Source organism: Phasianus colchicus, chromosome 1 (assembly GCF_987193195.1).
Source record: "Phasianus colchicus chromosome 1, bPhaCol1.hap1.1, whole genome shotgun sequence".
NCBI classification, from domain to species: Eukaryota; Metazoa; Chordata; class Aves; order Galliformes; family Phasianidae; genus Phasianus; species Phasianus colchicus.
Genome location: NC_143436.1, coordinates 27,980,554 through 28,008,531, shown reverse-complemented (window position 1 = coordinate 28,008,531; position 27,978 = coordinate 27,980,554). Strand labels below are relative to the sequence as shown.

The window sequence follows — 27,978 nt, the reverse complement described above, 5'->3', positions numbered from 1 at the left end:
TAATAGCTTGAAAACTACTTAAAAATAAATAGGTCTGTCCATATAATAAAAAGTTCTTATCACAAGGGTAAGAACTATGTCTGTGAAATATTGATGTCTAACAATACTCAATGAACTCTCCAGTATGGAAGACTTAAAAGATTTAAATGTATGCCAACAGAGCAGGCAAAGGATTCTTTGCTAAGAAATTAATAAAAAGTAAAGGATTCTAAATAGTTCATCAATACATACTTCCTTATCTCTGCCCAGTCAGTGACACCTTAAATAAAACAAATCCCAGCACTCAAAAATGATGTGAGAAAAACAAGCAAGCAAAAAACAGAAATAAATTTAGAGATGAATACAGTTGACATAATTTATAAATTACAGTTATTTTAGGGATAAAAAACAACAAACAAGAAAGCATTATTCAGTAGAAATGACAAATTCCAATGCAGCAACCTTGAAAACTTGTCTGAAATTGCAACATGGACAAAAAAAAAAATCCAAGATCAAAAATGCCAGCATACAGCAGGTCAAAGCATTAAGAATTTCATATTGTGCAGCCCAGAGATTAAGGCAGATGGAGCACAGCATTATCTATACTGAAGTATTTGCTGCACAAAAGGTCTAGGGATTATAATGAGCCTCTAGTGAGCACTACAACATATGGAGCAGAGATGCTATTTAGATAGCTCTCTATGTATAAAATATTTATTTTTCTTACACTTGCCTGCACATTAGAAGACAATGTTTATCAAACAGCCTGCAGAAACTCATCAAGTAATATTCAGAAAGCCCCAGGTTACAATATATTTGCAAATCTAAGTACTTAAAAATTACCCATGGAAGTATGATAGGAAAAATAGCTGTAAAAACAAGGCATAAGCAGTCACCCACAAAGGAAAGAAATTGGCCCCTGATGTGTTTCTACAGGAAGGCATGTGAGAAACAGGACGGAGGGAATTACAACCAATATTTAAAACAACCCAGCCAAGACTGTTGGCTTGAAATGACCTATTTAATCTAGGTAAGAAACTAGTAACTATACTACATATACCGTTGTAACTTAATGTTCCACTGAAATAACCAACTCTCCTGTCAGTGTTGCCATGTTTTTTTCTATAATCCAATAGCATCATATATCCAGGCATATAAATGCCTTGAAAACAAGGCAATCTTCATTAACAAAATACCAAGATGTGAGCCCGTTTCTGTCTACCCTACGAAACATAAAACTGAGCAAGAAACATGAGCTTTTGTTTTAAGCAAGAGTGGTACAATTTGATGACAAGGCTGCATCTAGTCTAACCACAGTAATGAATGCTGATCAGTAACAGAATTTGCCTGACCTTTTTCACATATGCCTTTTCTGAAGTCTTTCATGAAACAAGGCCAGAACGATAGCGCCAGCAGCCTGACCCCCATTTCTCACTTGTCACACATTTCACTAACTTTTACATTACAATAATTTTGTAAGGGGGCAAGTATGCAGACCTTACAGTAGACTAATTTAATTCTTATACATTTATCCAAGTACCGGCTGATGTACACAAGCAAAATGCTGATGACTGTTACAAAAGAATCAAAATACATCAGCCCATGTAAAGTTTTTATTTAAAAGTACTGTCCAGTTCCAGAAGGAGTTTTCATTTATCCTTTATTAAAAGGAAACTAATCCTGGTATTATTCCACCACAACAGTGAAATTTATATTCTATTAATATATTCATACTCTACATGCAGGTTTCCATCACAGTATTTCTTCACCATTTGAATTATCTCCCTTTGTTCCTTTGGCACAGACATGACAGTTATTAAAGAATATTGCTCTATTACAAGGTGGCAAATGCAACAGCTTAGAGAAATGATGACTATTTGGTCATTTAGCATTCCTATTTGGTACAGTGTTAGCCACAAAAAAAAAAAAAAAAAAAAGTGGTAAGTGTACAAGCAGGTATGATCAGGTGATAGGCATCAGATGTAGACTATAATTATAGTACAGTACCCAAAAGAGAACTTTAAAAATAGCCAAATCTGCAAGCCAGAAGAAAAAGATGTTTACAGTAGTTCAATTCCAGTTACCTTCCTGCCTAGCAGAAACTTGGCACCTAAAAGGTTCTTCTCCAAAGGCTATAAAGGAAACTAAACTCAAATATCCACTGAACTGAGGAGGTGAGCTCCTAACTGCAGACTGACACCAAACACAATACAGAGATAGGACAGAAAAGCACTTAAATCTTTGTTTGAGGCCTTTAAGCAGTATGAAGTACTGACAGAGGATCTGAAGACTTGTATCACACTGACATTATTCAACTGAACTTGCCAGCCAACTCTGAGCTTCCAAGAACAAGCCTGGAAGAGATGGTGATATTCAACTTTTCACACAGGCATTTAAGACCCAGGGAAAGCTGACATTAAAATCCATCTGGAGCCAAAAAAAGGTTTCAGCTGTTTTCTTTCAATTGCAAAGAAAGTTCCCTTTATCTTCAGGTTACATGCCTAGAGATTAACAGCCCCAGCATGCACAAGTCAGGGCAGGACTGGAAATAAGAGAGCAGACTCAGTAAAACAGCCTGACAAATACACAGCTTGTAGTGTCAGGAGAAAGATCTCAACACATGTCCTCAGGCAGCATTACTGCTCTGCTGTAGTTATCATTCTGTTTATATCCTGAAGTAGCAAATTCTAACCTCATCAGCACCTTCAATAGCTATACATGTATGCTCTAAAATGCATTGCTGTCCTATTTTTCCCAGATTGGCCACTTTGTCCCTATCTAGCTGTTACACCTGTTCCAAATACATAACAACAGATTTCTGTTAGCCTCAAATCCACAACAATCCCTTTACTTATGCCCTAATTTCAATTCAAGCAATAAGGTTTTTCATGTAATAGTTCCCATTGCTATTAAATACAAAGAAACTTTTACAGCATATCACAACACTATAAAACAGTAAAAATCAGTTTTAGTAATCTTGGAGATAATAACACACTCAAGTTTCAGAATCAGACAAAGACAGATCAACAGAAGGACCTCTCAGCTTACAAAGCGCATCAAAACAAAAAGCTGTTTTATGATGTTGGCCCATAACATCAGAGGCAAATGGTGGCATGGAAGTAGAGGTTAAGCCTTCATACCAATATTCCATTACATTTTGTTGCCATGTGATAGATGGCAGCAGAGGGGCAGTCTGACACAATGGTGTCCGATATGGAAGTGCAGATGAAGCAAAGGTGTGTCAATGAATTCCTCCATGCAGAAAATGCTGCATCTAGTTATACTCATCGATGCTTGCCTAACAGTGCATGTGAGCACAATGAGGCAGTGTTTCAGCAGTGGAGACAGTGACAATGAGCCTCTCCCACTAGTAAAGATTTTTAGGAGCGCAGCATCCAGGCTATTGCTCATAGTTGGTGAAAACGCACAGCTGATGGAGGGAACTGTTGAAGAAGTATTTTGTAGCTGAGAACTTGCTCTATCAAATAGCATTCTTGTATTTGTTGCAGTTTCCAAGGAAATAAATATAAATCAATGACCTGGATGAAGGGACTGAGTGCACCATCAGCAAGTATGCTTATGAAACAAAGCTGGGCATTATGGCTGACGCACCAGAAGGCTGTGCTGCCATTCAACAAAATCTGGACAGACTGTTGAGTTGGGAGGAAAGGAACCTGATGAAATCCAACAAGAGCAAGTACAGGGTCCCGCACCCAGGAAGGAATAACTGCATGCATGAATAACCATACAGGTTAGAGGCTGACCAGATGGAGAAGAGCTCTGGACAGAAGGATCTGGGGGTCTTGGTGGCCAACAGGTTGGCCATAAGCCAGCAGTGTGCCCCTGTGGCCAAGAAAGCCAATGGTATCCTGGGGCACGTTTCAAAGAAGTAGCCAGCAGGTCAAGGAAGGTGATCCTCCTGCTCTACTCTGCCATGGTGAAGCCACATCTAGAGCACTGGGTCCAGATCTGGGCTCCCTAGTTCAAAAGACACAAGGATCTTCTAGACAGAGTCCAGCAGAGTCCACAAAGATGATGAGGGGCCTGGAGCACCTCCCATACTAGAGAAGGCTTACAGAACTGTGACTCAGCCTGAAGAAGACTGAGAAAGGATCTCATTACTGTTTATAAATATCTAAAGTGTGGGAGCAAAATGGATGGGATCAGGCTCTTCTCAGTGGCGTGCAGCAACAGAACAAGGGGCAACAGGCACAAACTGGAACACATGAACATGAGAAAGAACTTCTTTACTGTGAGGGTGACAGAGCACTGGCACAAGCTGCCCAGGGGAGTTGTAGAGTCTCCTTGTCTGGAGATATTCAAAACCCACAGGAATGCTTTCCTGTCAGCCTACCATCAGGAACCTGCTTTAGTAGGGGGTTGGACTTTATGAATCCTAGAGGTTCCTTCCAAAGCCTACAATTCTGTGATTCTGTGAAACAGGAGGCATTACTTTCAGAGTGACCTATATACTACATTCCAGCACAGGGATCAACCCCATGTACAAAAAGACTCAGACCACAAGTCATAAACAAGGAAGTAAATAGCTTATTTTTACAAAGTAATTTTATGCATCAAGGACATAAATTTTACCTTTACAAATAATTGTGCATTTCCATGAAGACATTTTACTCCTGAAATGCAAAGTAAAAGCAAAAGAAAATATAACTGTAGATAAAAATTCCCTCAGCAACTTAAGTAACAAACAGTTCAGCATGGGAAGTAATCAGTCATCTCTCAGTTCTGCCAATATATTCAGGATTTTGTTTTTTGTAACCAAGAAAAAGAACAGCAATATCATCGCTTTTCTATTGACATTGCAACAAAAAGACAACTAATTTTTATAAATGAGATCTTTTCAGACAATCTGAACTTCAGATGTAATGCAAAATCTTCAAGCACTATCTTACAGGTGACTGGCAGTGTACCAGTTGCTCTAATCTGAAAAATAATTGCTTTTATTCATGTTTCTGTCTCTTCAAACAAACGAAATTCACATTCACACAGAAAGGAAAGTACCAGATTATTTCAGTTCTGAAACATGCTTAAGTTAACAACATAATGCTTATGATTTGAATGTTCTGTGTTGCCTTTTGGTGTAAAGATTCAATGCATGCAAAATAAGTTAATTTTATAAATTGAAGAGTCCTTTGCAACCAGCTGCTGCTATGTTTTGGTCTCAGGCAGACTGCACAAATGGTGTTGCCTTTAAACAGACTAAATTTAGAAATTATATTTACAGCAAATCACAGTACAACCTTTGGTTTTAAATTCACATGCACATTTCTCTACTCAAATCTCTGTATTCTTTCAAGTACCACAGAACTGTTACTCCAGTTAATTGTGATTTTCCTGAATCAAACTCTAGGGAAAAAAACAGTCGATTCTTAGTTTTAACCAAAAAGGAATAAAGTATTCATATAACATCAAATAAGTGGCCAAGGAAGAATAAAATTATTCAAGTCAAAACATGAATATCTTTAGAAGAAACTCTTCTGTACATTTTTCCATCTGAATTAAGAACAAATAAGGTTAGTACATGATGGGGAAGTATATCTTAGATGAATGCAAAATCAAACGAGTATATGTATGACACAAGCTTCTAAGCTGCTAATCTTTATACCATGCAGGTATGTATTGGGTATAAAAGGACAAAACAATAAATAATATTTAATATGGGATGAATAAATAATTTCAAAAGGAAGAATAGCAAGAGCAATCTTAGTATTTAAGAAGGATTTTCCATTTTCAATGAACTTTACAAAAATAATCAGTTCTCCCATGACAATGTAAAGGCACCTTTGTGCCTACTTATTCAAAACAAAGGAGACTTAGAAATACTGTACTTCAGAGTCAGTTCTGTGAGCACTAAGGTCTGATGGGCCAAATACCTACCCTGTCTGTGGGATATTAATAAAGTAAATGTACAAACTAATACACAAAACTGTGCCCTTGAAAAATAATTTCCATTATTTTATCAACTTCAGTTTTATCCTTGAACATTAGAGGTCACTGTGGGACTTTCTACAAGGGTACCCAGTGTACTCAGCAACAACCATTCACCACCATATTGATTCTGAGTCTGGGATTTGTGACAAGTTCAACTGCCACATAAATTTCTCAGCTCTGAAAAAAAAAAAAAAAAACCTCAACTAAAACCAACCATTTTGAGGAATATATAATTATTCATTTTACTAAACAAACAAACAAACAAAAAAAAAAACAGAAAAAGCATTGTAGAGCCTAGGAACATAAGTAAAGTAAAAAGGTTCTTTCAACACTTGCACATTCATTTATTTCTACTATAAACTTTCACAAAGCCAGAGAAAGGTTATCCACTGGGTCACTCCCCCTTGAAGCTAGGACTATAAATAATAATTGAAAAAAAAAAACAGTTTAAAAGAGTACTAAATCCCTTTGATAGAGCAGTATATTGTTCATACAAGTCAGTATCTGGTTTCTCCAGCACTTCAAGACTCCATAGAATCACAAAATCCTTGGAGTTGGAAGGGACTTCAGAAGGCCATCTCGTCCAACTCCCCTGCAATGAGCAGGGACACCACAGCTAGATTCGGTTGCCCAGGGTCTGATCCAGTCTCACCTCCAAAGTCTCAAGGGATGGGGTATCAACCACAACACTAGGGTAACCTGTTCCAGTGCCTCACCACCCTCACTGAAAAATACGTTTTCCTTATATCTAACCTAAATCTACCCTTCCTGAGCTTGAAGCCATTTCCCCTTGTTCTATCATCACAAAACCTGCTGAAGAGTCTGTCCTCTTCTTTCCTGTAGCTCCCCTTTAGATATTGAAAGGCTGCTACAAGATCACCTCACATGCTTCTCTTCTCCAGGCTCTCTCAGGCTGTCCTCATACAAGAGGTGTTTCATTCTGTGCATCATTTCTGTGGCCTTTCTCTGGATGCACTCCACTTGCAGTATACATTCCAGGCAACTGCAGTTGGTAGTTTTTTTCTCCTTGAAACATGAAACAGAAGCATATTTCTCATCTTTAAAGACTAAAATATTTCAGTTAAAAAACAAACAAGCAAGAGATTGCCCCTCTTCTGTAAAACTAAGAATGCCCATTCCACATTGCCTGGTTTTAGGTTCATAGTAGGAATAATGTTGCTGTTCAGCTTGTCCAATCTTTATAATACAATATGAACACTAAAATATACATTCTGAAAGTGAACTTGCCACTACAATTTCAGTGACTCTCTTTCAAATGTTAAACGTATTTGCAACTGAGAGAATTCCAAAACGTAGGACCAAATTTTTGTTTCTTCTTGAGAAGACTTCTATGAGGACCAAAAAAACTCTCAAAATGTTAAAGTATTAATTAATTGAAAAATAGAAGTTTGGGCCACTAACTAGAAGTGCAATAAATTTAATTGGTCTAAAAAGACCATAAAATCATGCACTCATGATCATGTGAAATACAGATTTGTTATTTAATAACTTTAATGTATGAACATTATTGTTCATACTAAAACTAAACTAAAAGCATAGCATAAGTTCCAGGTATTCCAGAAAGAGTCAGGATTTGCAGCACAGCAATCAACTTATCTGAACATTCAATTTCAGCTGTGTCTGTGGAACCTATTTGAATCTTAAAACCACTCTCCACCACAATACTGTTCTCCAGGAGCACATTACTACCCACCGTTACACAATGTGCATTGTTCTTTCCCTCAATTCAGAGAATGGCTTTCTTTTGGTAACCAAATAAAAGTTACACAGAAGAATCTGCAATTTTGAAAGTAAAAGAATAACTCATAGGAATCTCCTAGTCATAGTTAATAAAACATTATCGTGTTACATTTTTTAAAAATGCATGTGCATTCAGTTACAAAACTGCATATTGGAAATAGATTTGTTATCATTTGAAGTCTCTTAGAGAAATCATTTGATGTATATAAATATAAACTACATATATATATATAAATCCCTGCGATATATTTTCTTCCATGTACCTTCTGTTAGGAATTCATTGCTATTTTTTTCCTGCACTGAACCAGGAAAAAAAAAATACAAAAAATAGAAAAGCAAACTGATGACATAAGAAAGTAATCTGGACACAGGTGAAGCACCTTTCCTAGATCACTAGTTTCATTTTTTCAGTATTTCAACCTACAGAATTAATTTTGGTTCAACAGAGAAGCAAGATAAGAAAAAAAAAAAAAAAATCCAATGAAATATTGGTTAATTAGAAAATATTATGAGGTTAGAGCCTACTTGGTGTCCTGCTCCAGGTTTTTTGTCTAAGCTTTTCATTGACTTCCAAAACACTTCATTTCTTTTAGAAAGGTGGAGACCTCTCTAGGAACTCAGTCTCCAAATACAGGAAGGACTGTGGCCTCTGCACAGCAGAACCAACCGAAAGAGAAACACCAAGCATGGAAAAGCCTACAGTTTTAAGTGATGCTACAGTAGAGAGTAAAATCCAAGATAGTAATTACCCTCAAAACGTTCAGGACGTATGGTAACAGGAAAACCGCTCAATCAAGAGAGAACTGCTATTATCAGGTGCACAGTGATGTGGGGAGCCAGCAGCAAGTCAATGCCAAGCCTCCATGTTACCCGCAGCACAAGCAAACGCTGCCCACACGTGTACTTTGCAACACAGCTTCCTGCTCCCACTCATCAGCACTGAAAACCAGAATATACAGCGAGCAACAGTTCACAGCATTGGTTTTGCCACTGCTGTTTAGCCAATCTCATCCCACTTCGTAATATAAAGGAAAAAAAGAAAACGGAGTAACCTCCAGTAACCAGCAGACCCATCGCGCCTCCCGCTCCCCTTCTGCAGCCGCCCAACCGTAGCGCCACAGCCCCGCACCGCCCAACGGCCGCCCGAGAGGCGGAGCAGAGGGGCGGCGCGCAACGGAAGGCGGGCCGAGCTGTGCTGCGCTACGTTGGCTGCGGCGCCTGCCTGCCCACCCGAGGCGACTCCTTCCTCCGTCGGCCTTCTGTTCCCGCACCCCCCTCCCCTCTATTCATCCGTCATTCCGACTCTCTGCGCTTACGTCGGTGTACTCCGCCTCCCGCCCGCCCGCCGGCCGCTCACCTTCTCGCGGCGCTGCTCCGCTCGGCGGGGCGGGGGAAACGGAGCGCCTCCGCCACGCCGCTGGGGGCTCCTCGCCGCGCTTGCCCGGCCGGGCTCGGTCACGTGGGCGCACGGCGGCGCCGGGCGCTGCGTGCGGAGGGCGCGGGTCCCGCCGGGGCGGGCGGTAGCTGAGCCGCGCTGCTTGTAATGGCGGTGGCGTCCCGTCTCGTGCTGCCAACGGTCGCCGAACTGCGGGGCCCTCGTGGGGCGCTGGGGCGTGTCGGGAGTCCTGCCCCGCAGCCAGTACGGGCTGACGGCTCGCGTCCTGTTAACTGACACGTCTTGCAGTCCCGTCCTCATTTTTTCCTCTGTGTTGGTAGTAGATGTAGCAGTCCTGTGTTACCACTTCACAAGCTGCCAGTCGTCTGTTCAGAATGAAAGCTGTTTTCATCTGGCTAGCACTAATGGTTATGTTAGGGCTTGTGATTTTCCCCCAAAATTCAGAGCTTTTTTTATTATCAGCAAGTGCCTTCATGGTCTGAAGCAGGCAGGTTTTCAGAACAGTTCATATATATTTAGGAGAAAATGGGCACGTTTGTACTGTAAAATCCCTTCAGGGTTCGTAAGCACACACAAAATCATCCAATTCCAACCCCCCTGCCATGAGCTGGTTGCCACCCACCAGCTCGGGCTGCACAGGGCCCCATCCAGCCTGGCACTGAAGACCTCCAAGGCTGGGGCAAGCACAGCTTCTCTGGCCAGCTGTGCCAGCGCCTCACTCTGAGTATTTCCTTCTGTCATCTAAATCATCTCTTTTTCATTTTAAAGCCGTTCCTCCTTGTTTTATCACTACCTGCCTGTACAGAAATGTTTGTCCCCCTGTTCCATTTATCCCCATGCTCCATTTAAATACTGGGAGGCTGTAGTGAGTTTCCACAGTCTTTTGTTCCCCAGGCAGAACAAGTCCAGCTCCCTCAGCCTGTCTTCATAGGGGAGGTGCTCTGCTCATTCTCAAAGGCCCTCTCTGGACCTGCTCCAACTCCACATCCTTCGTGAGCTGGATGCAGTTCTCCAGGTGGGGCAGCAGGAGGGTCGGAGCAGCTGCAGGGCTTATTGCAGGTGCTGGAATAGTGTTGAGTGCTGCTCAGCAGGCCCAGCATGTTGCAGGAATTGCAGGCTTTGGAATTGCCCAAGTGGTGGTGTGTGTTTTTCAAACATTTTACCAGTTTTTCAGGATTCTGCAGTTGTTCAGGAGTGAACTCCAGAAGCACGGAGGTGCCTGCCCATATCTTCCCACACACTCTGCCACTCATAAATATCCTGCTTTGGGACTTGATTTTTAAACAGATGTTTCACTTTATACTAGGCATGTCAAACCCACTCGTTTTGTTGCCTTCTTGCCTTTTTTTTTTTAAATAAAATATATATTTTTTTAAGGTTTTATTACTGGTATTCATTAACTATGTTGTATTTTATATGTGGCTCAAAACAATTCCTCTTCACTCAGTGTGGCCCAGGCAAGCCAAGAGGTTGAATGCCCATGACTTACAGGTTGGATGTAAGAATTCATTGCTGGTATTGAGACTGCAAAACGTAAAGTATCACAAGATTGAGTTACTTCAACATTTCTGAATATTTAGCAAATAGCATAAACCAGCTATTACATACAGTACCATCTTTCAGCATTGTCACAGCTAAGGAGTTAAATTTCCTTAGTGGAATCAGTCTTCTTTGCTGTTCTTTCTCATTATTGAGGCTTATTTCTGAATCATTTATCCTGTACATGCATTTTAAAGGTGTGTAATTAACTGGTTGCAAGTTGTTAGGCAATTGATGAAGCGTGAACTGTGCACTGATTTGTTTTCTTTATTTACATGTTTCCCATAATACTCCGATGAGAGCAGGATGTTGAGGCTTTTTTACACTTTGTATCATTCCTTGCCTGTTTGGCCACATTAGGAAGAGTTTTGTGAAGCCTTTTGCAATTCCTCAGATTTCATTAAAAATTAGTATCCAGTGAAGCCTTAATCAACAATTAGTAAGTGTTAAAATATGAGCAAAAACAAACAGTCCTGTCACTTGCTCAAATAATGGGTTAAGAAATTACCTGCATTTATCCAAACTGTAACAGTACAAGTGACTGCTCTCAGCTTGTTTACAAGTAAGAGTTTTCTGTTCATTTCTTAGTCCTTCCCCACCTATTCCTTTCTCATCAGGGAAAATAATAATTGTGTTCAATACTTTCAGCCAAGAAATACAGCAAGAGAAATTTTAAGACAGCTTCATTCCTGGGAAGAGATGTTTTTAAACAGTGCTTTGTGCAAAGGTGCCTTGGAAGTTCGTTGCCTGCTTTATTTTAGCCTTGTTTCTAGCAAGCACAATAAATAGCACTATAAAGAGTCAATATTCTTACACATGACCTTTTGCTAATTCTGGCTTACCTACTTATATTTTTTCTGTGTGGCTTAGCAGAGCAGTGTAGTTTGCAAGAGTTTGCACTCAGATTGCTTCCAAATCTCTCCACCTATGTTATGTTTGTCACAGAATGGGTTTGGTTGATATTTTTTCTGAGTCTTGATACTGAATCCTGCAGTCCAGCTGACCTAATAAGAAGTAGGAGTGTCTCCTAGACCTGTAGCGCTGGTGTCTCCAGAAAGTGTTACGATACATCTTACATTTAGTCTGTATGATTTTTACTATTACAATTTCCTCGAAATTGTAATAGTAAAAGGAAATACAATTTCCTCCACAGCTTCCACTGTGCAATGAAAAAAACACCACCTCTAAACAATAACAATGAAAAGCCTTCCTGTCACCTGTTTTCTGTACTGTACCTTAAAAAATGGTAGTGTCTGGTCACACTGGTTTTGAGGAGAAGGAACAAGAGAACAGCTAGGTGGGCAACACCCAGCTGCCCATGTCCACAACACTACGTCAAAGATGCAGTGCTCTCAGCTGTGAAACCGAGCCCCTATGCCCTTTGATACCCCACAAGGCTCCCTTAGATCTCAAGAAACCCCCCTATCTTCTTTGCAAGCAGACTCAAGATCCTGCTTGTAGCCCTTCACAGGAGAATATGCCTGTGGCCTTCAGCATATATGGAAACATAACTTGAGCATGATGTAATAAATTGGTCCTCTGGGTCTTGGGCAAGGGAGGCATCAAGGCACTTCACTAACAGCCAGATGGGTGTCAGACAGCAAGCTCATTTCGGGAGTTTCCTTCCCCCACTAGAGCCAACCACAGACCTGCTCAAGCCACAGCCATTCAGGCAGACTGCCAAATTTGGCTGAGATTACTTAATCATATGCCTGCTGAATCTCAGCAATTTGGCTGAAATATCCATTCCAACATGCAGGGGAGAGAGAACCAACTAGTAAGCTACCTCATGACTTACGGTAGAAGCTGGTACCTGCACTGGGGATGGAAAGGTGAAGGGACAGGCCTGCAGACTGGAAAGTGGCCATTCCAGATTTGTACAGAGATATGCAGCACAGCTGCTTAATAAAAAGCAGCTTCTGCAGTTTCTGTAATACTCATCTAAAGCCACGTACTAGCTATTTTATGACAAAAAAGCATTACTGAGGTCAAGATGGCACAGCATGCCCAGCTAGCTTAGAGGTGTAGGCAGAGGTCATCATTTTTTTTTCTTCTATTTACTAAAGAGGTAGTAATGATCATTATAATCAGCACTCCAGGTCTTAGCGATCACTGTGGGTGAACCTGCTTGCTGGGAGGTCACACTAACGCTAGCAGCACTTCAGCCTGCTAATGTCTACCTTGTAGGATGCACAGGCACTTTGCTTACCCCATACAGTACAGACAAGTCCACAGTGAGGACTGGCACATCATTAGCTCTATGGGAATATGCCTCAAAGAGGTGGCACAATGATATACATCTACATAGGGCTGCCTCCTCCTCTTTCCTCCTTAGATCAGTGACTGCTGCCATACCTGTCCTGGCAACAATTTCTTTTCTTTCTCCCTGCCACGTCTTCAATCTTTCAGACAAATTCCTTGACCCTTTCCCACTGCAGCAGATATCTCCCCCTGTTACCTTAACAACAAGAGGCACCAGGCAGCCATGGCTGGAGTTTTTTTTCTCCTCTCACTGAAAACAGCCACTCACTTCTTTCCTCAGCATCAGTCTAAAATGCTGATGTTAAAATGCATCGACCTGAAGTATGCCAGGTTCCTGACCTCCTGCTAGGAGGGCCTAAGATAGATTTTACCACATGCCTTGAATTCTTACATCTTTTCTATGCATGTATCTTGAAGATGCTAATTATCTTTTGAAAAGTTATCAGCTTGCTACAAGTTGAACAGATGTCACTGGCCCAAGTCTCCATATCTAAAGGGCATCAAATAACCAGGGAGTACTCGAACCTCTCATGAAAACCAGGACTAGGAACATGCCTGAAGATCTGGTGTCTATAGAAAATATATGTGTTGTGATGTGTAAAAATATATTTATGTCACTGACACTTCTCTGTGTTGTCAAATGATAGAAATGTGTGCTAACCCCAAATTAGTTACCCAGTTATGTTTGCTTCACTGCAACAAACACAATAATGAGCAAGAATATTTAGTATTGGAAGGGAATAAGCTAAAGTCTTCAGAGTTACTAGCTAGCAAGTATTTTCAGATAGGCATCTCCTCATCACTGGTGCAAACACAAGAACAAGCACACGTTCCTGACACACTGATGCTTTTACTTAAGCACGACCATCTCCAGTCTTACAAAGCCTATTCAAGCTAGATTTATCTACAACAATATGGACAGGCACAAAATACTTGGAAGGAAATAAGGGTCATAATCTAGGCTGTCTTTTATAACATTAATATGTGACCACAAGAATACATGGGATGAAAAAATCTGGGTCTAATTTTCTTATTATTCTAGGACTGGAATTCCAATCTGAGACATTGACCTCTGCCCTCTGGGATGTCTTCCCAGGGAACCTAACAGGTGCTGGCACCTGCACTGCTACATATCTCTCTGGGAGAGAGTCAGGTCCAGTGACAAGTCAACCTGAACTGTTTGGAGGAGCAGCATGAGTTACTATGGTTGTGGAGTGGGGCTCAAATAAGGCACAAAGGACAGGAAAAATTCAGAATTCTTTGTATTGGAATATGAAGGCTGGGGACAACTATGAGCAACTGGTGCTGTTCTTCTGTGTAAACAATCCTGTGAGGAACAAAAACAAGGGGTGGAGCTCATGTAGCTCATGTACTGTGGTTGCACAGAGAGTCAAGGCAGGCAGCTGATGATGTATTTAGCGTACATGCAGGGTCCAGTTCATGTGTGTAAGTAAGCAGCTACTGCAGTGCTGAAGACCACATTGTTTTGTTGCTGTTCTAATTAGCCCATTGTCGTCAGTGAAGGTATTAACATAAGGTTGGAAACATGGAGTACATTTGAATTCTGTTATGTGGCAAATGCATCAAAGCCATTTATATTATGCTCTCTGGAAATACATCAGAAAGACCCTCCCAGCCTCCACTCAAACTGAGAAGATCCAAAAATAAATGTGCCAGCTCTCTGCATCTGCTCTCTCTGATAACTCCAGCATCAGACTTAGAGCAGATCATCTGGGAAGTCCAAATCCATCAGCCAGGGAGTTTAGAGGTGCAGCTGCTCTGGGAAGATGGCAGCCCAGTGCTTGGGGGAGAGGCTGGCCACTGGCAGTGATAAGCTTGAGCTAAGGCATTTTGCAAATACAGTCATGCCAGGAACTTCAGAACCACATTCACTGATGATATCAAGGCTCAATGCCTGAATGTCCTTATTTTCCTTTCTGTTTTCTTCTGGAAAATGAAGGAGTTTTTATTTACACTCCATCACTATCACTGGCAAACATTAGCATGACTATTTCATAATATAGGTCACTTCATTATCAAGAACTTCTTGGAAAACCTCCTCTGCCGTCACCATGAACAGATAGCCCAGGCATTCTGTTTCCTTTAACTGTGAACATCCTGGGCCATCCAAGCAGTGATTTCCTCACAGTACTGCCAGATTCAATGGAATTTGTTGCTTTGTTTATGACAGCTGTATACGAGGGAAGGACTGACTGGTTCAGCTGGGGTCCTAGGTTACAGTCCTTTTGGCTTACAGTCACCATGTGGTTAAACATAAGGCCCTGTGAATTTTGTTTGTTCCATAGTTTGTAACGATTGATGCCATGTCTGATAATCCAGAGGTAACAAAAGCACATGATAGGACATGTCAAGCTGCACAGCTATGCAGGATCTGTGTTAGCAGATTCAAATAGATCCAGGGGACCCTAACAAGCCATCTAGACAACTGCATGGTAAGCAGCTGCCCTGCAGAGCTGAGTGTTTCCAGGTTTCCATCTTTATCCTCACAACTGTCAGGATGCCAAAGGAGATGCTCCATGAGCTAAGCAGTATCAGAAGGCCAGGAAATTTAGCCTCAAAGATGTGCTAGAGGTGGTGGAGGAAGAGTGACTATAAAAAACAAGGTACTAATCTTATTATCTGTTTGTACACAAATGATTATGAAATACATTTTTTTTTAGTAATTTTACCAAGCAAGCCAAAGCCAGTTCTTTCCCTCAGTTCTATTCTTCTGTCACTGCAGCTTCTTTTCTTTTCTTTTCTTTTCTTTTCTTTTCTTTTCTTTTCTTTTCTTTTCTTTTCTTTTCTTTTCTTTTCTTTTCTTTTCTTTTCTTTTCTTTTCTTTTCTTTTCTTTTCTTTTCTTTTCTTTTCTTTTCTTTTCTTTTCTTTTCTTTTCTTTTCTTTTCTTTTCTTTTTTCTCTTCTCTTTTCTTTTTTCTCTTCTCTTCTCTTCTCTTCTCTTCTCTTCTCTTCTCTTCTCTTCTCTTCTCTTCTCTTCTCTTCTCTTCTCTTCTCTTCTCTTCTCTTCTCTTCTCTTCTCTTCTCTTCTCTTCTCTTCTCTTCTCTTCTCTTCTCTTCTCTTCTCTTCTCTTCTCTTCTCTTCTCTTCTCTTCTCTTCTCTTCTTTTTTTCTTCCTTTCCTTTCCTTTCCTTTCCTTTCCTTTCCTTTCCTTTCCTTTCCTTTCCTTTCCTTTCCTTTCCTTTCCTTTCCTTTCCTTTCCTTTCCTTTCCTTTCCTTTCCTTTCCTTTCCTTTCCTTTCCTTTCCTTTCCTTTCCTTTCCTTTCCTTTCCTTTCCTTTCCTTTCCTTTCCTTTCCTTTCCCTTTTTTTTTTTTTTTTTTAAACAGACATCTGTAGTTGACAATGGCCTCAGGACAGTCCTCAAGCAAACACAAAAATGATCCGTACCAATAAAAAGAGGACATTGTATGCCTCGTCCTCAGAACTTTATAGTGTGTTCATAAAATTCAATATCATCCTGTCAAATTTTCCATTCTGGTCTATGAAAAGTGACATAGTTTTCCCTCTGAAAAACTCTACCCTTAATTATACTGCATTAAGTAAAATCAGCATGAACAGTTTTAAATGAGAGTGGGAGCGGAAATGGAGAGCAGGCTGAGAGCTGCTGAGACAGAAACGCTGAGCAGCGGAGGCATGAGGAAATTAAAATGAGGCGTGAATGCCTGAATGTATTGAAATGGCAAGTAGGAAACTGGAGGAATTGGTAGGGGGCAAATGGGGGACAAGCAAGCAGAAATATAATAGAGAATGTGGGTGAATATGAAAGACAAATGGCAGAAACAAAGAAGTATTTATTATAGTCAGGAATAATTAAGCTGTGTAATTACTAAAGCCTGCTGCGAATAAACTCCTGTGCCATTAGCGAATGGACACGTACCCTGAGTGCAGCACTTTCAAGAGGATGGCAACAGTTTCTCCCTCTTTTGTTTCAAGTTCACCCCCACTACCTCAGTCAGCAGCACATATACGATATCATTGTTTTCTGCACGAGTGCAAGCACACAATGCCTGGTATCAAAATGCGCTCGCAAGCAAGCACAAGGCAGAGTGGCACTTACAATTAGTTCCCCATCAGCAGCATGGCACCAGCAGGCACAATATCAAATCATACTTGAAAGGTTTTCTTTACTAATGCTACATGGAATTTCACTTATTTTTCCCTGCCTTGTGATTTAGAAAATGTAATGCATTCCTTACTAATATATTTTTTAAAAAGTACATGGCACAGTATTACAGGAAAACAGTGGGTGTCACTGTTAAGAGCAATTGGCATCTTGATTTGCCTCTATTTAGTAAGAATTTGGGACACTTTTATTACAGGTTGTTGGGTTGCTGTGTTCTGGGCACATCTTGTTTGCTGAATCAATTTTTACTTCTTATTGTATAGAATGAACTGTGTTAAAAGGTTCTTTAAGTTAGATCAGCACCTCCTATATCCATAATCTCTGAAGAACAGCTAACTGCGCTTTTAGAGCTCCACTTCTAAACCTCCCACGGGAGAAATCTCTTCCAGATGCATGAAGTTAGAGCCAATAAAGGACTAAGGCATCAGATGCAAAATCGAGACACTTAAATCTAGAGTTATGGTCCAAATCCTGCTGCTCAGCTGTTGTGTAACCTTGTCGATAATTCTTCATTTCATCTGCAAATTCATTGTGCAAGCCTGCTTCCCTGCAAACATGGAACTATTTTTGCACGTATTCAAATCAAGACCCTGAGCAGAGCAGCTTTTTTAGTTTCCACCAAATCTGATATGAATTGTCAGAGCATGATTTACACATGCCCTTAAGGATCGGGGTCCTCACAAGGTGTAAACATGGCTATGTGTTTTAAAGCAGCAGCATTTAGTATGTAAGCATCATGTAGTCAGAAAAGTCTACTACAAGGCAGAAGAGCTTGATCCCAATTTCCTTCTTACTATTTGTTTCAGTCTCTGTAGCCCAGGAATTCCCGAGCTGATCCATGTATCCCAGACTGAATACACTGTCTGTCCCCACATACAAGAGGAAACAGTGACTGCTATTACTGAGGGGGTAAAGAAAATATTGACTTACTCCTGAGTTTGTACAGCTCCTACCACAGAGTGCTCAGTGCATATTCTAAAATTGCCTGCTAGAGCAAGCTTCTGAGGTTCTGACAACAATTCTAATGCTTTCCAAAGCCAAATCAGGTTGGCAAGCACTCGAACCACCCACTCTCATAAAACTCATTCTGTGATACTTTGCAAGAGGCAAGTCTCAACTTTATAGCCTAAACTCACCCCCCTGAGGCACATAATGTGTTCTTTGGAATGAAGTTTTGAGCCCCTAGGGACCAATTTGGTAAAATACTCTTTCTGAAAGTTAGTGAGTTTAGATGAGGATATCTGAGGTAATGATGGTTATACAGCTTATGCTAACTGGATGGATTTGGGCCTCTTCTTGTTGTCAGCTTCCTTAGTATCGTTACATACATACATATACATATGTTGATGTATACAATACAGTAACATTTATTGATAAAATTACATGGGCATTCATTTCCCTGGCCACTTTTGTCCACCCAAAACACCACGGTCCATCCATTCTCCATGAACTGAGTACTGTGGACAGACAAGCAAACTCCTCTGTGCTAATACTGACCTCACTGGAGGGCAGCAGCAGGCGAAGAAGATGGTGGTGCAGTTGGGAATTTGGCTCACTTTTTACTTTCTGGCTGCTGCTCCTGTCTCCATATTGAACTGCATTCTTTCATAAGCTCACCAGTAATCTATGCTGTATGTAGTTTCCAAGGGCACATAAATCAGGCAAGCCTAATGTAGCCATCTATTGCTACGCCAAATTTCAGTTCCCATCACTCAGCTTTAAAGCCACTTAAGACATGACACAAGATTTTTCTTTCAGTACTGAGAAAGAGTCTTTGATTTTCATTGCACACATTTTTAAACGTTTTCTAGAATAACTCATTTGGGGGCTTTAATCTTTACATTCCTGCATTGAAGTTGAATCTCACAACAAGTTCCCCAGGCACTAAAAATGGTAGAAGTTAGTGGTAGAAGTTAGGGAAATTAGTGGAAATGATCCTGAAGCTTTTCCAGCATTTTCCAGTACATATGATATGCACATTTTTCTTGCCTGCACAAATGAAGGCAGTATACTTGATGTCTTCAGATATTGCATTAAAATTAGTCACGACGGCACTTGTTGGTCATTTCTAATTTGCTTTTGTTTGTGTGTTCACAGTTGATGCTTACAGGGCTCATTTTCTGCCTCCACGTGGTTACCTCAAGAGCTAAACAGTTGTGAGGGTTGCTCTCTGACTGTGTGTCAGCAGATGACTATTAAATGAAAAATGAAATCGGCTGAGCAGACCAGAGACAGGTATGTAGCCACAGTTTCCTGTTCCCCAGAGAAACACATGAATGGAGTCACGCTGTGTTTGGCGCTACAGTAAATCGCTGCTTATGTCAACGAAACAGATCTCTACCCTGGGTGGGCAGCCTGTGAGAGAGAGTATTTGCATGTTCTGGGAAACTGGAGGTGACAGAAGTGACAGATTGTATACCCTGCTCATACAGCAGCCAACCATCAGGGCAGGACAAGACACCAGCTGAGAAAGAACAAAGGCATCCTTGTGTTCTGGTGGTTTTAACATTCACCTGGATTTAATTTGGAAATCTGCATCCCTAACATCTAACTAACATTTAACGTAATTAAAGTGTATTACAAATCAGATTAATAAATGCATACAAATACTAACATAATTAGTTTTACATAATATTTAGCATAAAATTTGGGAAGGGCCTACTGCTGCCCTGTGTGTTGACAATAAGCTGTGGTACATTCTCCACAGATGCAACTGCAATGTTGTGGTCTCCAACAGTGGCCAAAGATTAACCAGGAAACTACATCTGGATCAGCCACATAGTGTCTGAGTGCATTAGCCATTAGACTGTGAGGTGGAGGAGGGTTCATGTTCTGACGGTGTCTCCCTTTCTTGGAGGAAGGCCATGAAGTCTCTATCAGGTTGAACACAGCATGCAAGCCAGATGCTTGCCTACTTGGCATGCCTCAATTCAGGGTGATTGCAAATCTAGAGAATGGTGAAGCAAAGACATATGTTCCCAAAGTCTTTTAAGAACCAATAAAGAAGAGGATGTGAGTTGAGACTTTGTCTTTTCGAAGCTCAGATTTGAATATTTTGGGTAACTGCATATCTTAGGTGTCAGTTGGATACCTCTATCCCTTTAAGTGTGTGGCATTTGATGTATTGTACATATTCACTTAAATTCAATACGTTCAGTTCGATCACTAACTGTCTTTGGATTAGAGATTATTCTGTATTAAATTTATATTGCTTTAAATCCAAAGTAACTCCACTGAATGTTTGTAAGTTGCCCTTACTTTATACCAGATCTGACTAACAGACTTCAGTTTTGTAACAGCCATAGCACAAACTCTACCTCCTGAAATGGAGGTGTTTTGCATTAAGAATTCATAATTTCACTTCTCCAGGTGCCCGAGACCTTAACAGTAGGAGTTAAGAACAGAGAGAAAAAAAAACTCTGAAACATTAAATGTGAACATTGAAGCTTTTGGCACACAGCAAAATACTTATTCATAATAAAAAATAATGTGTCTAGGGTGACTTAGATACATTTGCAAACACTGAGCAAGTCAAAAGCCTGGAAAAGAAAGACATGAAAGTAACATATCTTCTGCAAATATTGTACAATTTTTCAAAGTATCATGAACACTTTGTGCAGTTAGTATAACAATAGTAAACCTTTATTATATAACTTGTTTCAAAAGCAAGGCAAGAACTTGTTTCCTGAACACCTTGGACATCCACTTACTTTGTATCAGCTATAAAGCACTCTTTCATATGATGCACAGATAATAGCATGAACTAAAATCAAATGTCAGATTAAAATTCCCGTATTTTATGGGGCACACTGTAAATCATATGCACAAAGCCCCAGTGCAGCTTTAGTGAGAAGTCTGCTCAGGAGATCATGGAGGTAATAAGTCCGAGGCTCTGGAACTTGAGGGAAAGGTGAGTGAGGATGCACTGGGAGGTCCACCCATGAGGTTGTCCACAGTGAGGTGGTCGACTCCACATCTCAAGGCTGCCTCCACCAAGGACAGAAGGGTGATTGTTGTAGGTGACTCCCCTCTGAGAGGCTGTATATGTTGGCCCAATCCTACCTGCAGGGATGTGTTCTGCCTCCATAGAACCCAGGTCAGGAATATTTCTAGGAAATTTCCTGATCTAATTCGGCCCTCTGATTATTATCTTTTATTGACAGTTCAGGCTTGCAGTGATGAAGTTGGTGAGAGAAGCCTGAGCATTATCAAAAAGGATTGGGGCAGTTAGTGGACAGAGTGAGTGTGCAGGTCATACTTTCCTCTATCCCTTCAGAGGCAGGAAAGGATACTGAGAGTAGCAGGAAAACCCATCTCATAAACACATGGCTGAGAGGCTGGCACAATAGCAAGAATTCTTTTGACCAAGGGGCAGTTTATTCACCTGGCCTGGTGGCTGCAGATGGGTTTCACCTGTCTGAAATGGGGAAATGGATCCTAGCCCAGGAGCTGGCAGGGCTCGTTGAGAGGGCTTTAAACTAGATACAGGGATAGATGCACAGTTGGGCTGGATGATCTTAGAGGTCTTTTCCAACCTTGGTGATTCTGTGATTCTATGACACAAGCTGTCTCCTCTACCAGGAAAAATTCACCCTAATAGTATGCCTGCGTGCATGCAGAAAACATCTACGTTAAAAGGAGATAACTCTAAAAATATTTTCTCTTTGTTTAGAGATTAGATCATAGGGGATTTGGGTGTTATTGGTCTAATTTGATTTGGGGCATGCTTTTTCATTTCTTTTTATGTATTTTGGCTTGAAACCAGCATGGGAAGGTAAACAGTTCTCTGAATGTAGGGTTGAAGGGAGAACGTTGTGCAGTATTTACTTGGCTCTTGCAAATTGGGAATAAGTACACTGAAATCTGTGGAACAGCATCTGAATGACATTGAAATCTTGTATTTTTCAGAGTAGTGTATTGAAAACAAAAGTAATCATTTAGCTGGTTTAAAAGATGTTTTTCCAGTAATGCTTGTTATCCTCCATTGGTAACTGTTCAATCTAGAAAACACAGAAGACTTAGTACACCAGAGACAAAACCAAAAATGAACAAACAAAAAAACAACAGCAGATTGTAACATGTCATGTTGCTATCATTTATTTCTGGCAGCTTAGATAGAGTTCAGATTATATTTTGCTTTTCTCCTAATTGCATGCTGTATATCAAAAAGGATTCTGATGTGTAGCATCCTGATTTCAAAACACATTACAGAAATAGAACGCAACTACACAGTAATTGCAGTTTTATTTCTTCAATTCTCCGCCACATTGAGAGCATTTCAGAACTAATCTATTCAAGATGATTGCCTCTGAACTGTTTGATTGTAAATGGCTTAAAGAGCTTCCACCTTCACCCAGAGCATGCTCCAGATCTTATAGACATTATTCATACTCCTATTAGATGCAGTGATCTCAGAGGAAGGAACATAAAGAAAATGATGCAGGTTGCAGTTTGCCTAGAATGAAAATATTTCAGTGAACCAATCTTGAAGTTTGAATACTTTTGTTCAAATTGTACAAAGAATTCCAATTATGCAAAAAAATGAGCAGTTATTCGTAATTGCATAATGCATAATCTTACAAAAAAAAACAAAAAAAAACCAAAAAACAAAAAACAAAAGAAACATAACACCAAACATAAAACAGTCCTTAGTCTTAAGAGACAAATGAACACAAAAACTGAGGATACAAGCACTGGGAAGTTATTTTTGCTTGAATAATGTTACAAGGTGATTAAAATAACAAGAAGCTATTCCTCCTCACATCCTCCTAACACTTTCATCTCTGCCAACAACCTCTGCTCCTTATTCCAAACACAGCTAGAAAAAGAAAAATTAAAGAGCCCTCCAAGTCCCATCTCAGCACATTTGTGCAAAAACATATCCCTTTTGAAGAATCCCAAATCTCTTTGACCTGAGTATTACCTGCAACATTTTTCTGTGGGTGTTGAGCATTCATACAGCGGAGTGTGAATCTGAATGACCCAATCACCAGGATGAGTCTCCCCCTCTGGAGTCTGTTTTCAGTTATTCTGATTTGTTGATATTTTGTCATTATTTTCTGGCTCTTCTGTGCCAAGATTTCCCACCAGAAAGCATGCTTAGGGGTGGGAGTGTGTCCATTGGCTTGCACTGAGCTGTTCTGTCCACACTGCAAGGAAGCATCGCTTAATAGGCACTTACTCAACTGTGAGGTGACCCAGTAAGGGCACTCATTCTTCCCTCACCGGTTTGGATCCTCCCCACGGTGCTGGCACCAAACCAGCCTCCTGCAGATAGCCCAAAGAGAGCCACAGCAATTTATCAGCTTCAAACAGGTCCCGGTGCACCATGAGCACTCACCCACCTTTCAGCACTCCAGTTTTACAGCGGCTCTCGCAGTGAGGATGGGAGAAAGGCAAAGCACGATGGTCATACAGCACAGATTAGTCTATGCATGGTTCATTTATTGTTCTAAATCTGTCAACAATACATTCACAGTATGCTTTAAACCAAGTCTCTTTTCCATTTTTTGAGATAAACTCCTGTCCATTGCCGAGGTAGAAATCAGCCATGAAGTTGTGGTTTCCAAAGCAAGTTCAGGTTGATCAAGCTGCAGTATCTATTCATTATGTATAATCAACATTTCTAAAAATAAAGCCATTACAGCCCTGTATTTCACAGTACACAAATCATCAGAGAAAGAGTGAGCCAGCAAACCAACCTGCTGTTTAGCCAGCTCAGTAAACCTGCACAAAACAGCTTTCATTCTGTCAATAACAACCACAGCGTTGGTTCCTTCATTCAGCCAACAAAAGCAACTCATTTCAGCAATTGCCATTTGCTAATTACCTTGAGTTATGTGGTCATAGCTGAGACGTTGGCGGCGCATTCTGGAACAGGTTTGTTAATGATGATCAGTTACAAGCAGGTGGAGTGTCTGCCAGATGTCTTTTTTATTGTTACCTGACAGTCCATGTGAAGTCTTCAGTGAGGTAAGTGTGGCTGACAGCTGACCCTGCCATCTGCATCACTGCTGCTGCTGCTCCCAGGGCACCCCAGCCCATTGCTGTTCTGGTGTTCAGCGTGGGATGTACACTGCTCATGGGTAGCAGGACTGATGGCGTGGCACCCTGCTGCACCTGGGCTCGGCCAGCACAGTGACAAGAGCTGTGCCTGCAAGATGGGTTGATAATGCCTTCAGCAGAAACAGCACTGAGACAGAAAGGGCTCAATAAGAGAATTCATAAAATCTCCCAAGTTTCCCAAGTTCTCAAGCTAAATAAGTGGAGGGTTATTATTTCTTTTTCCAGACCATTATTATTTTCTTTTCCCAGACCATTTTCACAGGAACAATAATACCAAAGGAGCACAGTGACTTAGAATTTGTCATTCCAAATGTTTCTGTGTTCTTTACAGTGCTGCAGCTCTCTGCAGTTTATCATTCACACTCCATGGTAGAAGCACACGCACAAGCACACTTTGCCCAGCAGAATGGAGCTCACCCACTGTTTTGTCCTCGCACATGGGGAGCGCATGCAGGCAGGTGGGGGGCTCCTGCAGGCACCCACAGCTGTGCCCCCCGCCAGCTGGGAAGCTGCTTCACCCCAGGGGTGGGCACAGCACATGTCAGAGGTGCTTGGTGCCATTCATAACCAGTCTGCTCTCTGCAACCCTATCAGCTCTCCTCTTTGTAATATGTACTCAAACAAGGAGCAAATTCACAATTTAGAGCTGCTTGTTACCCCTTGGGATAAGGGCCAGCCAGAGAATGCAACCACCACAGCTGAAAGACAACTTAGCACTGAGCACCATTTTTGTTCTTCTTTATTCTGTCCTTCCCTTTCTCTGCAAAGAATTGAGGAAAAAAAGAGGAAAACTAAAAACAAACAAAAAAAAACCCCATTCTCTGCAGATACAGCAGAACAACAACATCATTCAAAGCTACACAGAGAAAACAACCCCCAAGCATTATTTCACACAGAGGAGAAAAAAACATTAAAGTGTACGGTAAAAGCCCAGCACTCCTCAGTAAGCAGCAACATTCCAGAAGTGAAAAATAGATCTTTGTGACCTGAAAAACACTTTTCTCCTTTTCTCCCTGCCTGTTCCCCTACAGGCCATGTCTGCTTATCACTATGCAGCTCAGGTTTCACAGCTACAAAATCTCACCACGCTGTAGCTTTAGGGCTATTGACGGATGCGCCTCAGCTCCGAGGCAGGGCTTGGAGGGGGGCTGCCGACGCGCCAACGCTTTCTTTGGCAGCACAAAAAGCCCCTGCCCAGCGTGCACAATCTTCCTCTGCTATCCTTAATGGCCTGGGAAGAACACAGCATGGTGATATTTGTTGCTCCATCTCCTCATTCACTATCTGAAAAGAAATAGCTGAGTTTATTGATGTGTTTTGTTCACTGTGAAGTGTATTGCAGTCAGCGTTAGACTTTTACTTTCTTCAGGTGAGAGCACAATTCAATCCATACCAGCTGCTGTCACCCATCTCCTCCTGGACTTAAGCTAATTTCTAACAATGCTGATATGATCCTTTGCATGTATCTTGGGGCGTGTTGTATCACATCCTCGCCACAGCACCATATTTAAAGGCCAGCTGAACATCTCAGCATCAGCACAGTGGCCAAGCTGCTCAGATAGCAACAGGCAGCCAGCCCGCTTCCTGCACCAGATGGCGGAAATGGGACCAGCACTGAATTTGGTGTGTGCAGCTGGCCATACAGCACTCCCCGCTTTGGCTCTGCCTGAGCACATTCTAGTGGATAAGGACAAACCATTCGGCAGCACACACCCACTGGGCGCTACTGGCCCAGAGACAAAGGTCCCAGGTCAGCCAAGGATTGAATGGTATACCTTCAGTATTTCCCTGTTCTAAATGAGTGTGTTGCTCCTTATCTCATGCTCAGCAACCCTCTTTTAAAAACAGTAGTTGCATATCTATGTAGAATATTTTTTCTACAAATTGAAGAGGAATGGTAAATGAAACAAGGGATTCCCATATGATGAAGGTTATGTGGGGCTGAGTTCTGCACCTGGGCAAGGCTTAGTTCCTGCAGGACATTACCTACATCACCCCTGAGTTTATTAAGTTGTTTAGTCCCTGTCCTTGAGCTGTCACCGAGTTGGTGACGGCAGACTCCCAGAGGTGCTCCCCAGGCACTGCTCTGCCATGGTCCTGTTCTGAGAGCACAGGTATCCCCCCAGGAGCAGACAGATGCCTGTGCTGGAACATTGCTCGCGGCAGAGGTGGAAGCAGCTCCTTGATTATGGCCTTTGTTTTGGAAAGCAAGAGGAAACACTTCAAGGGAGGTCAGTGAGGCCAGGGATAAACAGCAGCAATAGCAGTCTTGCACAAATAAGCAAGAAAGCAATGCAGAGAATCCCTCCACAAAGTCATGTCAAAACAAATGGAACAAATTGAAATGCAGTAGTGAATGTAGTACCAATAGTAAATCACTGATGTAAAACATTTAAATGTACAACAGGAATCCCAGCAGCTTACAAGCTATTGGAGCAGTTATTTCTGATGAAATTTGGACATCAATTTGTTCCCTAAAATATTGTTTGTTGTTCACACTCATCAGCTATGCACAATGGGGTAAGAAAACAGCTGTCTACAAAAACCAGGAGCTGTTTTAAAAAATTGTGATGCTTTGGGTTTAGAAGTTCTTCTCCCTTATAACTCACTGCAGTGTTCTCTGTGCTCTGGCATCTTTCCTCTTGTAAGCTATAGGATAACTGGGAAAAAACAACCCAAGCCTTTGTATAATAAAAAAACATTTTGTCAGGACTTTCAGCCTTCCTGTGGCTCCCTACAGTTCAGCCAGCAGTTAGGCTGGTATGAAACCATGCCACAAGACCTGAAAGAAATAGATTTGATGCTTCAATGTCTATTTCTCTCACTACTACTCTTCCGGGGAGAATAAAAACACATTACAAGCACACGTTACAAGCACACCCAGTTCCTTACCAAACAATCCAATTAAAAGTGTTCTTCCTTCAGCAGCTTTATTTTATGACTTAGGAAGAGTCTCTGCCTCCTGATGTTTGGAGCACATGTGAGGTAAGCAGCTCTAAACCCTCCCTATTCCTAAGGGTTGCAAATTTTTGCCACTTCATCACAAGAGTTTTTAGTAATGTCATTCAAAGCAGCTCGTCACCAAAGAAGTCTACATGAAACATGTCAAAAGCTGAATTAACACAGGGAGAAGAGAAAGATATATTAAGTAAATACAGAAAGGGCTTTCTCTTACAGTTTTGCATAGAGCAGTTGAAGGTCAGGATCTGATGGACTCCAGGCAGAGCACCCTTGCACTCTGGCCCAGCAGAAGTCTCTGCCCTCCAGCAGGGGCCTGTTGGGGCTCTGCTTTGGTTATGAGTGACTGGTACAAGCAAAGTTACACTCAAAAAAAGATGCTTCTCACCATGTACACCCCAGGCGTTGACTCCTGCCTATAGGAGTCTGCCCAGGCACTGGGCTTTTTGCAGACTGCTGACAATATGTGAGTAAGCAGACCAGCAGGCAGGACAGCACACGCCATTTCCATACAAAGGGGATTTGCACATAACTACTGCCTGATCCACATGAGCAGGGCTATATCTGCACCACCCTGACACCCTGTTTATCACAGACTAATTTTAGCTTCTCTCAGGACACATCTTGAGACCTTGGTAACTGAGTTCACTCAGCACATAAGTGTTAATCCATCAGAAGATCAGTCCGAACCGCACCACTGACAGGCTGGCCAGGTGTGGCTGATGCTGCTTCAGGGGATCACAGAGATACCAACAATTCAAATGCAGTATTCAAATGCACAATCATCTCTGCTATTACACATAAGCTGGCTAACATTCAAGCTATTGAGAAAAAGCAGCCATTTGTCTTCCTGGGTCCGCTTTTATGAGCTTCTAAATTACCCACCATCATCCAGAAAGCGATCAAACTGTATTTATGAGTAACGCA

At 41.3% G+C, this 27,978-nt stretch overlaps 1 protein-coding gene and 1 long non-coding RNA gene across 11 annotated transcripts in view; one reads left to right on the top strand and one right to left on the bottom strand.

The window, feature by feature from the left end:
• Positions 1-9,760, bottom strand: part of IMMP2L (inner mitochondrial membrane peptidase subunit 2) — a 462,993-nt gene extending 453,233 nt beyond the window's left edge. For 2 of the 10 annotated variants that reach the window (XM_090137691.1, XM_031615711.2), the window contains exons 1-2: positions 8,439-9,031; positions 6,809-6,954 (exon numbers count right to left, since the gene is read on the bottom strand). Coding sequence is in view for 7 of the 10 variants with exons in the window: in XM_090137651.1 (XP_089993777.1) it covers positions 6,814-6,954; positions 9,047-9,385 (480 nt within the window). In the remaining 3 variants the exon portion in view is untranslated. The other 8 variants (XM_090137651.1, XM_090137661.1, XM_090137669.1 and 5 more) reach the window with 8 other exon arrangements.
• A 712-nt stretch (positions 9,761-10,472) lies between these two features.
• On the top strand, positions 10,473-20,254 carry LOC149919469 (uncharacterized). Its single transcript, XR_016465207.1, has 3 exons — positions 10,473-15,510; positions 19,126-19,263; positions 19,362-20,254. It is a non-coding gene; the product is annotated as an uncharacterized LOC149919469 (long non-coding RNA).
• The last annotated feature ends 7,724 nt before the right edge of the window (positions 20,255-27,978 follow it).